We start from the raw sequence: 14,095 nt of genomic DNA, 5'->3' as shown, positions 1-14,095 counted from the left end.
GACATGACTTAATGACTGAACAACAGCAACTCTTATTTGTAAAATATTTAATAATAAAATAAAAAATAAAAATTTGTCTATTTAATCCTAAACCAAGAGGTTTCAAGACTTTTCTGATAAGATTAATGAATGTGAAAGACAAAAGAATGATCAAACAGAAGTTTAAATCCCGTGCTCACGTGTTTGGAACATGGCAGGACATAGTGAGTTATAGCTAACTGCCTAAGAGAATTTACTGTAGGTTTGTCCAAAAAACAGTAATGCATAAAATCTTATCTTCCCTTTTTATTGTTTTGTTCTAATTTTTCCCCACTGCATACATTAATTGAATGATTTTTTTTCCCTTTGCATATTTTAGTGTAAAAGCAGGATTCATGAATAATGTTTTGTATTCTTTTGTGCTGTGGTAGAAAAGACACTTAGTTGCTAAACCTCTTTGTGAATTAAGAATAGATTTCTTCCCCATCTGTCCTGTTGTGCTGTCTCTGCATCCTCTGTCTTTGTCCTCCAAATCTGATAGCATCCTAAAGGGAATAACATAGAGATAGTGTGCTTCAAAGTGTAAGAAAGATTAGAGCAAGCAAAACTGGGTGTAAATTATGCAAGTTCAGTAGCCTGATACATTTCTCCTCTTTCGTTTTTCAATCAGAGAGACTAATGAAAGAATCAGAATTGTTAACTAATCTTTGCTCCTTAGGCAGAAACATCCGTGATTAACTTATAGCCTCCTAGTGGTTCCATATCTGTTTCTTGCCAACATTGTACTTGTTCAATCACTAAGTCATGTCTGACTCTTTGTGATCCCATGGACTGCAGCATACAGGCTCCTCTGTCCTCCACTATCTCTTGGAGTTTGCTCAAATTCGTGTCCATTGATGCCATCATGTCTGGTGATGCCATCTAACCATCTTATCCTCTGCCATACCCTTTTGCCTTCAGTCTTTCCCAGCATCAGGGTCTTTTCCATATAATATATAATAAATATCTGCTGTTATCTCATAACAGATAGTATATATGTCCAATTTCTAATTAAAGTAGTTAATATAAAGGAAGTAGCCTTTATTTCAGCTAAGCCCTGATTTCAGCTAATCTAGTCTCTACATTTTCTGATAGAGTATAGAATTACCTCCTGTCTTCGAAATCAACTTTTCCATGGTTGGAAAATGCAATTTCAAGCATCACTATATGGAGTATAATGGTTACAGTAGTTCATAATACTATACTGTATATTTGAAATTGCTGGTAGAATAGATCTTAGAAGTTCTTATCATAAGAAAACAAGATTGTAACTCTGTGTGGTGATGGATAATTAATTTGCCTCATATGGTAGTCATTTCACAAAATGTACAAACATCAAAACATTCTGTTGTACATCCAAAGCTGATATAATGTTATATATCAGTTTCGTTCTCAAAAGTTTAAAGAATCAGACTATAAAGCAGGCAATGGTGTTTCATGTAAATATAGAGTCAAACTTGTATTTGAAGACTGAAATAATCTACAAGCTTTTCATATAAATACATGAAATTAGTCATTTTTTATATTTCCTTAAGACTGCATGTCATGACCAAGATATATTTGATTTATGAAGCATTTGTTAAGTGAACATCTATCTATTGCCAAGAACTGTGTTGGGCCAGCTTCCCAGGTGGTGCTAGTGGCAAAGAACACGCCTGCCAATGCAGGAGACATAAGAGACTCGGGTTTAATCCCTGGATCAGGAAGATCCCCTGGAAGAGAGCATGGCAACCCACTCTAGTATTTTTGCCTGGAGCATCCATTGGACAGAGGAGCCTGGTGGGCTACATTCCAAAGGATTGCAAAGAGTCAGACACAACTGAAGCGTGAATATTCACAACCCTGAATATTCATGGGAAGGACTGATGCTGAAGCTGAAGCTCCAATACTTTGACCACCTGATGCGAAGTGCCAACTCGTGGGAAAAGACCCTGATGCTGGGAAAGATTGAGGGCAGGAGGAGAAGGGGACGACAGAGATGATTGGATGGCATCAGTAGACTCGAGACTGAGCAAACTCTGGGAGATGGTGGAGGACAGGGAAGCCTGGTGTGCTGCAGTCCTCGGGGTCGCAAAGAGTGGGACACAACTGAGTGACTGAACAACAACTGTGTTGGGCATTGAGGATAGAAAGATAAATGTGACCTCGTTCCTGTCCTGGAGGGAGTTTCTGTTTCACAGAGAAACAGGCTGAGACAGTTGGAATCACAGAGTCATGATCCAAGTGTGATAATATTCCATAGATGAGGAGTGAACGTAGTGTTGTGAGGGGCCAGAAGGGGAAGCTGGAGCAATGCATCAGGAGACCACCATGAGCCTTGGGAGCTTTAAACTGGGATGTGACATACTCAGTGGATATTTTGGGATAAGATTCAGTGACTTAGTAATGTGATGTGATGGGACCTAAAGTAGGGCGGAGGCTGTGGGAATAGACTGGAAAGAGCACATTTGAAAGAGAGAAGTGTCAGAGGCAGAGCCGGTGGGTCCTGCAGACAGGAGGCAGGAAGGATCAAAGGAAGAAAGAAGAGAGTCCAGTAAAATCAGAGGGCTTTGGGTTTGCATGAGCAAGATTGATGGCGATGATATTATTAGATAAGAAAAAAAAGTAGGGAGAGTTTCAGAAAAAAAAAAAGATTGACATTTCTTGGCAACAGAGTTTTGGGTGATGGTGATCCTTGCATAGTAAGAAATAAAAGATTTGAAGAGTGTCTTCAACTGTATAATACATTTTATTCAAGGCCTTAGGCCTGGAAGAAATTACCGAAGTACAAGTAATTCTTGTTCAACGAGGAACAAGCTGGGGAAAGCCCCTAAAACAAAAATTATGGGTAGCGCCACTTTTTCTTTGGCCTTTTTGGCTAAAGAGCAAGTGTAGTATAGGGGCTTCCTTGGAGGCTCAGTGGTAAAGAATCTGCCTGCTAATGCAGGAGCTTCAAGAGACACAGGTTCGATCCCTGGGTGAGGAGGGCATGGCAACCCACTCCAGTATTCTTGCCTGAAGAATCCCATGGACAGAGGAGCCTGGTTGACCACAGTCCATGGGATTACAAAGAATAAGAAACTGAGTGTGCACACACACATGTGCGCACACGTGCACAGACACAAACCACTTTTAAGGGAGAGGTTGGCAGAAGAGGACCAGAGGCAGATGAAGAAAAGCATCCAGAGAAGAAAAGAATGGCCAGAAACAGTCATGGCTAATAAATAAGGGAGATGAGATGCAGTGGATGTGGTTCACCAGCAGAACCAAATGGGGCAGAGGAACCTCTCGGATGAGAACAGAGAAAAGTGGGTTGAACTTGACAGTCAGCTCCCGTTGAGACAGTAAGAGCTCAGAAAGGAGTGAGGACCTGGCAGGTGGCACCCCGCTAAGGAGTGGACTAGAGAGGCTTCTCCTCCTGCCCCTCAGCCCTGATCCTGGTTCTGCAGAAACAAGCTCAGAGAACGTCCTCCCCGCCCTCACTTTTTACAACCATATTTATAGGCTGAGAAGAAAGAATGAGAAGGAATTACTGGTGACACAAAGGCTCCGAAGAAGTTGAAAGAAGTGAATCCAAAGCACAGAGAAAGATAAACATTCAGAAAGTGCTGGGCCCTCTCTCAATCTTGTGCTGAGGAGACTCTTCTGTAAAACCCCCGCCCTCAGCGTCACCGTGTGTGGTCCTTCAGCAAAGCGTGTGGTCTGTGTGAGATGCAGGATGAACACATGGAAGATGGTTTAGTCGAGGTCCCTGGTCCTCGGCCTGTCAGTTGACTGGGTCCACTGGATGGGGTGAGTTCCATGACCACCCCATGACCATCAGAGAGAGGGAGAATTTGAGGAAAGCAACTGCATTTACAGTCACCCTCGATGTTCCTCCCCATCTCCCCTGCCCAGTCCCACTCAACGAACAAGAAAGAGAGAGGTCCAGCATAATGAAAGCTCACATGCCTTGCACAGGACCCCTCCCTTGGTTCTTTGCCATGGAATTTCCTTTTGCTGCTGATTGTACCAGTAGTCTGGTGGGTTTGAGCTCTTCAGGGAAGGCTTTACTGTTTAAGATGATTGCCCTCTGGTGGCCTGATGGATCCTGTCTTCAGAAATTTTTTTTTTAATTATTGAGTATTTGCCATAATAATATTAAAATCTGTTACTCAGGAAATTAGCTATTTCACTTTGGAGTGAATGTCATCTCAAGTCTACATACTGACAAATATGAAAATGCCTTCTCCCAGTCTTTGAGCTTACGCAGTCGGGCCTTCTCAGCCCAAGATTCTGCGTCTGTGGATGCAACCAAGCATGGATCAAATATTCAGGGGGGAAAAATATTCCAGAAAATTCTGAAAAGCTAAAAACTTGAATTTGTTGCAACTGTTTCTATAGCATTTTACATTGTATTTCAACTCTTCCCCTAGATTTACATTGTGTTAGGTATTGTAAGTAATCTAGAGATGATTCAAAGTCTGTGGGAGGGTTGCATATGTTATATGCATATACTAGGCTATTCTATGTAAGAGACTTGAGCACTGATGGGTTTTGTTATCCAGGGAGGGCCTGGAACCTATCCCCTTGGATCTTGAAGGACGACTATGTATAGTGTTGGGAGATGTTAGCATCTAACATGATAATCCATGTTGTTGTTCTTGTTCAAGTCGCTCAGTCATGTCTGACTCTTTGAGACCCCATGGGCTGCAGCACGCCAGGCTTCCCTGTCCTTCACTATCTCTCAGAGCTTGCTCAAACTCACGTCCATTGAGTCAGTGATGCCATCCAACCATCTCATCCTCTGTTACCCCCTTCTCCTCCTGCCCTCAATCTTTCCCAGCATCAGGATCCTTTCCAATGAGTCATCTCCTCACATGGGGTGGCCAGAGTATTGGAGCTTCAGCTTCAGCATCAGTCCTTCCAATGAACAAATAAAATCGGCGATATCTGATACCAAGTCATCAGATACATAGAATATATGCATATTTCTAGACCAGATACAAGGAGAGACTGTCATCCTGAGGCTGCTGTAGACTCTAAATGTTTTATTCATTTCTGTGTGTTCCAGCTGAGGTCATGATGTCAGAGAGAAACCATGAAAATTAGGCTTAAACGATCAGGACAAATTGGTCTCTGGAAGGAATACAAATTCTCTGCTTTTCTGCATTTAGTTTTCATAAGATTAATCCTTGTACATGAAACATTTACTACATGCATAATGTGGTTGTCTGTACCTGCAGTGTTTTGAGATTGATATAAGATTTTTTTTTTAAATGAATGAATGTGTAGAGCATGAAATCTGTATATAGCAATTGATTTAGGGAGTAGAGAAAAATTTATGGGTAGTATTTTTATTTTGTATGTTATTTGCTTTCATGTTATTTATGACTCCAAACTTCACTATGCTCTCCAACATTTTTTTTTAAATTTAGTTTGAACAATTTGAAAGCACCATCGGGTTTAAGCTGCCAAACCATCGAGCTGCCAAGCGTTTATGGAAAGTGTGTGTAGAACACCATACATTTTTCAGGTGGGTTTTTCCCTAAGGAAGTAGAGTGATTGGAATCACCTTACTGAAAAAAGTGGTTAGAAAGAAGAATACGGCAGCAAAATTCTTTCTGTCCTTCAAGTTTGTTGCCATCAGATTCCTTGATAAATCCTAAAGACCTGACTAAATTTGAAGGGTTTTTCTTTAGCTGTCTGATAGTTACCTGTCTTATCACCCCCTTTATTATCTTTAGTGGCTTTCCCTATTTTTAATAGGATGTCCATTTCAGATGACCAGTCCATTTCTTGCTATTTCAATAACTTTTCAATAACCTCAACTCCTCTGCTCACACACAGTAGAGCTGTCAGATTTACATCTACAAAATAACAAATTACCACCGTTCACCGATATCACCTACTTAATTGCTCATTGGGTTTGTAGAACCACAGACCCTCCAGTTCCATGGGATGGTCAAGTTCACCTAGTCCCAGCTCCACCCCCCATTGCGTGTCTACAGCATCCCTAGTTGATACTCACTGTGTGAATTGACTTTTTTTCTTACAAAATCAGATTCATTGAATTGCAGGTTGGCTGTTAAACCTGTGTTGCACAGAGCCCTTTACCTTTCCGAACAGAGTAAGTAATTAGCATTCTTGGGGCTTTCCTGGTGACTCAGTGTTAAAAAAAATCCTCCTGCCAATGCAGGAGACACAATTTTGGTCCCTGGCCCAGGAAGATCCCACATACCACAGAGCAAATGCACCAAGCCCATGCAGCACAACTATTGAACCGGTGCTCCAGAAGCTGGTCACTGCAACTACTGAAGCCCGGGTGTCCTGGAGCCCACGAGAAGCCACCACATGAGAAGCCCACACGCTGCACCCAGAGAGTAGCCCCCGCTCCCCACACCTAGAGAAAAGCCCACACAGCAAGGATAACCCAGCACAGCCAAAATAAGTAAAAAGAAGTTAGCATTCCTGATGTATAGCTTAATCATCTTTCCGATGTTATTCCTTTAATCTCTGTAGACTGCTGTTACCAGAAGCGCCTCCAAAGAAGTTCCTCACCTTGGGTTCCAAGTTCCGTTACAGTGGCAGGACACAGGCCCAGACCAGAAGAGCCAGCGCGCTGATAGATCGTCCAGCCCCGTACTTCGAACGCTCGTCCAGCAAACGTTATACCATGTCTCGCAGCTTGGATGGAGGTAGGTACCGCTTGTAAGGATCACTAGCGGCCACCAAGTAGTGGGAGACCATCATGAGCCTTTGATGGGACATCGTTGCTCTAGGATAGTATGGAATGAAAAGCACTTGTTGGTCTTTGACTAAATGGAAAATTTTGACTAACCCCTAACCTCAAAAAAACTTGAGGGACTTCTGGGTATCCAGTGGTTAAGACTTCATGCGTCTACACAGCAGGCACAGATTCAATCCCTAGTCAGGGAACTAAGTTCCCACATGCCACATGGCATGGGCAAAAAAAAAAAAAAAGGTGCCTCTGTGAGTCCGATGTCTGCCGTTCTACGCTCAGTCGTGTCTGACTCTTTGTGACCCCATGGACTGTAGTCCACCAGACTCCACTGTCCATGGGGATTCTTCAGGCAGGAATACTGGAGTGGGTGGCCATGCCCTCCTCCAAGGGATCTTCCCAACCCAGGGATCAAACCCGGATCTCCCGCACTGCAGGTGGATTCTTTACTGTCTGAACCACCAGGGAAGCCATGGTAGATTTATGTAAAATCACACAAAAAAATGGTATTTGGAGAATGAGGCAGCTTTCGTAAGTTGGCACCCTGAATTTGGAGAAGGATGCTCTTAGTCTTCAATACGGGAATCACATACTTATATATAATTTGCTTCTCTCACCAGCAGATCTTAAATGATTATCAGGTTTATTTTAGATCATTTGGTTCAGAAAGAAAACTGCATTAAATGTGTCTCTTGTTCCTTTAGAAATGTCAGCAGTGAAATGTGACTTTTATCTGTCAGTGAATAATAGCTTATAGGAAGGATGACATTCAAATAACAGTGAAGGGCTCCAAGTGACCTCCTCCTGGTTTATATTAATCATTCCAGCAGATGGACTGGGAGGGTGGCTGTAAACATCCTCCATCTTTAGGTCAGGTGTCTGGGTGTGATGGGGAAAGAATCACTCCATCACTTAAGTAACATTTTTAAGGCATAAAAGGGAGTCTTTAGTAAGTTTCTGCCTCATGGGGCAGTTTTCTGTGGCCATGTAGAGTTACACACAGGTGTGCTTTTCTGCTCTAAGACATGCCAGGTAAAGTCAGAACATCTGTATCCTCAGAAGTGAGATCCACAGGGCAGAGGCCGAATGTGATCGCCGTGCCAGGTACGGCGCTTTGTGCCAGGGACTTGAGTATCCACAGCTTTTGGTTGTCCTCGGAGGTCCTGGAACCATCCCCTCCAGACTCCAGGGGATGACTGTGAGGTTTGACTTAGGCCCCAGGCCTCTGTCTCCTAACCCAGAGCTCCTGGACGTGAGATGTGTTATAGGGACCTTGTCCTAGGCACATACAAAGTGATGTTTCTAGCATGAGTATATGATTTTAATAATAAACAAAAGCATAAATAGAATCAAAAGTTATTATTACCGATGCCTGGGATCACCTCCCCCTTGACCTTCTCTGCCTTCAGCTCACCATAGAGTCTCGGTCCTTCCTTCCCTTTTGCCAAGCCCTGACATGGCTGTTGGGGTGACATACTCCCCAAATTCCTTGACTTAAAAGACTATATTGCATTGATGTGGTTAGAAATCCTGATTCTGACTGCAGAAGGAGATACAAATGTGAATGAGGTGAGATAAAGAATCCTATAACGCTGCATCTGAATATATCTGTCCGTGGAATTCTCCAGGCCGCAATACTAGAGTGGGTAGCCTTTCCCTTCTCCAGGGGATCATCCCAACCCGGTGATCGAACCCAGGTCTCCAGCATTGCGGTGGATTCTTTACCAGCTGAGCCACAAGGGAAGCCCAAGAATACTGGAGTGGGTAGCCTATCCCTTCTCCAGCAGATCTTCCCAACGCAGGAATCAAACCGGGGTCTCCTGCATTGCAGGCAAATTCTTTACCAACTGAGCTATCAGGAAGCCCAACAACATGAAGTCATAATTTATAGCTCTTAATTCTTGGCTCCGTCCACTGAAGGGGCTAAGAAGCCGAGATATCCAACAGCTGAGCACACTGAATGCCTACATCTTACTTCCCCAGCGTCTCCCCTGCCCCCGCGTTCTGTGCTTATGCCTGTGTGGATATAGAGACAGTTAGAAAAATATATACCAAAGAGTTTGCAGTGACAGTGGAATAAGGAGGGTGGGCAGTGAGCAGACTGAAGAAAAGAAGAGGAAGTCTGTGTAAATTGACTTGCTGGCATGACCAAGAACTCCTTTTGCAGTTTGCAGATTCTAATGATGTGAATAAAAAGAACACACATAAAGTGGAAAAAGACTATATTGTCCCAATGGAGTACTTTATAAAAAGTTTATAGAAATTTTTAAAAAGTTTATAGAGGGAGTCAAACTTGTGTTATTAGTGCTCTGTTCCTCGTATAAGTTCCGTTAGTGAAGTGGGAAGAACGCTCACCTGGTGTGGATAAATCCAGACCCGCGTCCAGACCCTTTCCTTGGACAGCAGTGGGTGAGTGGCTGACCGTCTGCCGGTCCCAGCGTTAGGCGCCGTCTGTGAGATGGCATCCTGGCCACCTCTGGCAGAGTCATCGCAAAGAATGAATAAGACGCTGGTGAAAGCGGTCTTTTTCCAGATGTGATCCTGATACCTCAGCAGGTATATTGAGAGTCATTCTTTAGGCTCTTGTGAGCTGGCCTATGAAGAAGGTCAGTTACCTTCCCCTACCTTCTAGAAGAGTATCCCATTTTTAGAATCTCTGAGAACCAAACTTTCGGGAAACACTGTTTACTAGGATGTTCAAAGTTGAATTCTGAAAGTTCACATTCGCAGTGGCACCTTCTCCCTGTATCGTCTCATCTGCTCTTCTTTAAAGCATCTATGTAAACGGGTGTGTGTTCTTCAAGTCAGTACTGGAGGAACTCGTGTAGAATCACAGCTTTTTCCCCTGAATGCCCTTCACGTGGTTCTGTGATGTGAACCCAAGGGGACACATTTGCTGTGAATGCTGTTTTCCTTGTGACCCTCTGTGTGATGGTGATTGCTGAGAAGACAAGCCAGTTGTGAAACCAGTGTACTAATTCCGTCCTCTGTCTCTCTCTCCCTGCCCAAAAGTGACGCTAGTATGTGTTGTCTCTCACTCTCTGGGGTCCTGCCAGTTCTCGTATGTTTTCTGCGCTGCTGCGTGGGGGACCACGGCTGCATGTTGGAATAGCTACTGCTTTTTGCAAGGTTGCATCTTCTATGAGAAAAGCCTAACAAGCCTTTTTAGGAAACTGTGTCTCATACAAGCTTTTTCGTCAGTAGATGGAGATGTAAAATATCTTAGTGAAGGTATTTTAGTGAAATGGTTTACTGTTCAAAGGATTTCAGAGTTTTTTTCTTACATTTATGTTTTTAACTCCCCAAAAAATGAAAGCAGATTAAATTTTGCCTGTGATTTGAAAAGCTACCTTTCTAAATTTTAGTAAATTTTATAGTACCTAAAACCTAAAAGAATGAGTAACAAATTTCAAAAATATAACTAAATCAGGTATCTCTTTCACTAAGACATTTTAGCTGGGAGGAAAGGCTGGGTCTTGAATCTCTTACGTTTGCATGCTTAGCAGTTGCATGAATTTCATTAGCAATGTTTGTCTTCCTTTCCCCAAATAGCAGAGTTGAATGAATGTATGCACATCGTGGCAGTCTTTTTAAAATGCAGTAAAAATTAAAACATTTCTGCACTTCAGTTGAGCAGAGTTGCCATCCGCATTGCATCACCTCTGCTGAGATGGCTGCTTTTCAGTATCACTTAGGTAGCTTTTATATTGTAGGAGAGAGAGACTTTTCAACCACTAATAACAATAGTAGTAGTAGCAATAGTAATAATAATAAAAAAAAAATTCAGTGCTCCTCAATGACTGGCACTTCCAAAGATGTGTTCAAAGTCAAGTGTACTGGGCCGTTGTCTGTCTACTGTTAGTTGTGGAACTTGCCTTGAGTGCCGCTGCCCAGCCGGTTTACTCTGTGGGAAAGAGGCTCAGCAGTCGCTCAGTAGCCCCCTCTTTCCACTCACATCCACCCTCACACACATGCTTACCAGAGAGCCTGCGAGTGGATGAACACTGCTGGTGGCTTCAAGAGATGAGCATTGAAATCACGCTTAGACGCAGTTACGGGTGACAGAAATACGAAACTGTGGTGTTGCTTAGATGAGAATACCTGCAACGCTGATGTGTCTTTTGAAGAGAAACCTGGTGCTTTATGGGGGGTTTTTTTGTTTTTTCCTGTAATAGGACAATGGGTGGCGTCCATCCTTCTTCTGACTTAACTATCTCGGACTTTATTTCTCCGATTGTATCTGCTTTTAGCGTCAGTGAATGAAAACCATGAAATATACATGAAGGATTCTGTGTCCGCTGCAGAGGTTGGTACTGGCCAGTACATCACCACAAAGGGCATGTCTCAGACCAACTTGATCACCACTGTGACTCCGGAGAAAAAGGCCGAAGAGGAGCGGGACGAGGAGGAGGAGAGACGGAAAAAAGCAGAGGAAGCCACGCCGGTCGCTGCCATCCGGCATGAGGGAAAGGTACATCTCCCCTCTGCCTCCCAGGGCTCCTGCAGATTCCAGAGAACTCCTGAATGGTGCTGAGAGTGTGAAGCAGGAGTGTGTGCATAAGACAGGCTGGCTCATAGCTCAGCGTTAGTCACATTCATACTACCAGTCTTTATTATTTCTTCTGTCCACAGTTTTCCTCTGAAAGATCCCTTTTTAACTTTTTGAAACTTCTTATTGAACGACTTAGGTGCTACGTAAGACTTTCAACAGCTGTCCTGTCTGTAGATCTTAAAAATACATTTGGTGGCATATTAACACATTTATTAATGTTTGGGCTTACAATTCAGAACTGCCGCTAAAGCTGTTTTCTTTGTTTCTGGCCCCATTCTCCTACCCAAGGGCTGTGTATTTATCTAGATGTACAGTATTGATTTTGCCATACTCTTGGCTGCAAGTAACTAAGTGACCACAACCTGCATTTTCATACACTGTTTTCTCTCTTAGTCTTTTGATTTTAACCTCATCATCAAAGTAGCCAGTGGATATATTTTGGAAAAGGGTTAAGGCAGAAGGTCCCAGGGTAGACGGAGGGTGAACTTGGCAGTCATTTCTCCAGGGTGCTTGATTCGCTGAATTCAGTCACTTCATTTCATCTGAAATTCAATTTATTTTTAAAAAATAAACATTATGATTATTTCTGGAGCTCCAACACTACAAAGCAACTTTTTGAGAAAATGAATGTCAAAAAACATGTAGATAGCATCTTTCTGGTTTCAGGTTATGTATCTCGCAGAGCAGCTCCCATAAAACTCAAAAAACACAGTAGGAGGTTTATATGTATTAATCATGGAAATCCAGGAATGTACAGGGGGAAAGGAAACCACAGAATAAAAATGCTGTGTAACAGAGGTGATGCTAAAATTGGGGTAAATTTGATTCAAAAGTGCTCTTTTGCGGGTGGGCTCTTCAGATATAGAGGCTGGGGTGGGAATCTCCCCTGGGGCTCTGTAGAAAATACTCCTTTTGGTAAGAACTCAACAGTGACTTCTGAACGGGCAGACTGGCAAACGTATCATCATTCTGTTTATGATAGAACATCCCAGTGACCCAGTGTACAGCCCTTTTCTTAGGGTAAGATTAGCTTATTTGCCAAACTCAAAAATAAAGACAGGACGTAACAACAAGGATATCTGGCTCACTTTAGCTACAAAACTGTGCATTATTCTGAATTTCGTTTTCACACACCTCCTCCTTTTCAGTTAAGGCGGGTTTTAACTAGGTCTTGATCAGAAGATGATAATATACTTGAAAACCAGTGCTTCCTATGATTTCTGGAAGTCGCCCAGGCTAACACTCCACTTTCAGGGATGTGTAAATAAGATGAAAATTAAAGTGTTAGTCGCAGTTGTGTCCGACTCTTTGTGACTCCGTGGACTGTAGCCCACCAGGTTCCTCTGTCCATGGGATTCTCCAGGCAAGAATACTGGAGTGGGTTGCCATGCCCTCCTCCAGGGGATCTTCCCGACCCAGGGATCAAACCCAGGTCCCCTGCATTAGCAGGCAAATTCTTTATCTTCTGAGCCACCAGGGAAGCCGAATAAGATGAAGTGCCCTATAAAAGTAAATGACTTGTCCTTTGCTTCCAAAATGATCCACTCCTACTTTATTGATTTTAAAAGATCAGGGATTTGTTTACATGAGATGGAGCCCTAAGCCGGTGTCACTTGGTGCCGTTTATGCCACCGAAGAATAGAAAGACAAAGGAGACTGTGGCTGTCAGGGTCAGAATACTGTGACCCATTCACCTTCTGAGAGGCTGGGGCCCGAAGCTCCTGCTGCAGTAACTGCATGCTGTCTCCACCCCCACCCCCCACCCCCTGCCACCGCAAAGCTGTTTTTAAAAACCACTCTTTAAAAAAAAAATTAAAAAACAGACTCTAATCAGCAATGTAAAAGATTAAGCTGTAATTTCATTTTTCTCCATCTTCAGAAAGGAGCACAACACTCGTTTTATTTTTTTAACCAAAATGAAGGTGTGTTACTGAAAACAGTACTTAAATGACTGGTCCCTGATTCCTTTGAGAGCGTGTTTCCCCACTGATGATCACCGCAGGTGACGGGACAGCCTTCTGAGGGAGGACAGCGGTTCTTAACTTTCGCACTATGCTCAGTTCAATGAGATTTGTGCAGGGTCTTGCGTAAGACGCAATGTTTAACGTCAAATGTGAGTATTAGGAAAAGACATACTTGCCTGATAGCAAAACAGAGGCACTTCTGCATTGTAGTAGATCCATGCTATCATTTTATTTATGCATTTTCTTACCCTCTGCCTCTATATTTACCAAGTCGGAGCTGGATAACCACCACAAAGCAAGCCGGGTAATGTCCACGCTATCAGGACACTAGGCAAAAACACACATGTGCGTACACACCTGCACACACACACACACACACACACACACACATAGTGGAAGTGTGGTCATCTTCAGGCTCCAGGTAACCTTGTCTTGTAACTCCTTGGTGGTGGCAGCCTCTACAGTATGCCCAGGTCCTGTTTGGCCTTTGCCTGCTTCCTCTCCCCACACCTGCCGCCCACCCCACCCCCTCACTCAGCAGTCCCCCACCACCTGCAGAGAAAGATGGCTGTGGTCACAGAGACCGTGGGGCCAGGGAAGGTGTGAAGAGCCTCACGTGCCCACATAACCCTGCACAGCCCTCCCCGGGAGCAAGCTCATGGTGATGCTGGCCTAGATCATCCTCTTAAGGACTCAAACCGGGTAGATGAAACGCACCACTCCTCTGCTAAGAATATGCAGAAGACTGGGAGATTGTGTCTTTCTATTACTTATGGATCACAAATGATACAAAGTAAACGCTGATGAACCATATCACAAGAAAACACAGTGCTTTTGGCTCGTTAGCTTATTGAAACCACT

At 43.4% G+C, this 14,095-nt stretch overlaps 1 protein-coding gene across 24 annotated transcripts in view; it reads left to right on the top strand.

The window, feature by feature from the left end:
• EPB41L3 (erythrocyte membrane protein band 4.1 like 3) overlaps positions 1–14,095 on the top strand; it is a 225,957-nt gene that overhangs the window by 185,313 nt on the left and 26,549 nt on the right. For 18 of the 24 annotated variants that reach the window (XM_043443963.1, XM_043443951.1, XM_043443955.1 and 15 more), the window contains 3 exons: positions 5,415–5,512; positions 6,499–6,674; positions 10,969–11,189. In XM_043443963.1, the coding sequence (XP_043299898.1) occupies positions 5,415–5,512; positions 6,499–6,674; positions 10,969–11,189 (495 nt within the window). The remainder of the gene's footprint in view (positions 1–5,414; positions 5,513–6,498; positions 6,675–10,968; positions 11,190–14,095) is intronic. The other 6 variants (XM_043443974.1, XM_043443970.1, XM_043443973.1 and 3 more) reach the window with 1 other exon arrangement.

The sequence above is a fragment of the Cervus canadensis genome, chromosome 23 (genome assembly GCF_019320065.1).
Source record: "Cervus canadensis isolate Bull #8, Minnesota chromosome 23, ASM1932006v1, whole genome shotgun sequence".
Taxonomy (NCBI): domain Eukaryota; kingdom Metazoa; phylum Chordata; class Mammalia; order Artiodactyla; family Cervidae; genus Cervus; species Cervus canadensis.
This window is presented reverse-complemented; position numbering and strand designations above follow the sequence as displayed.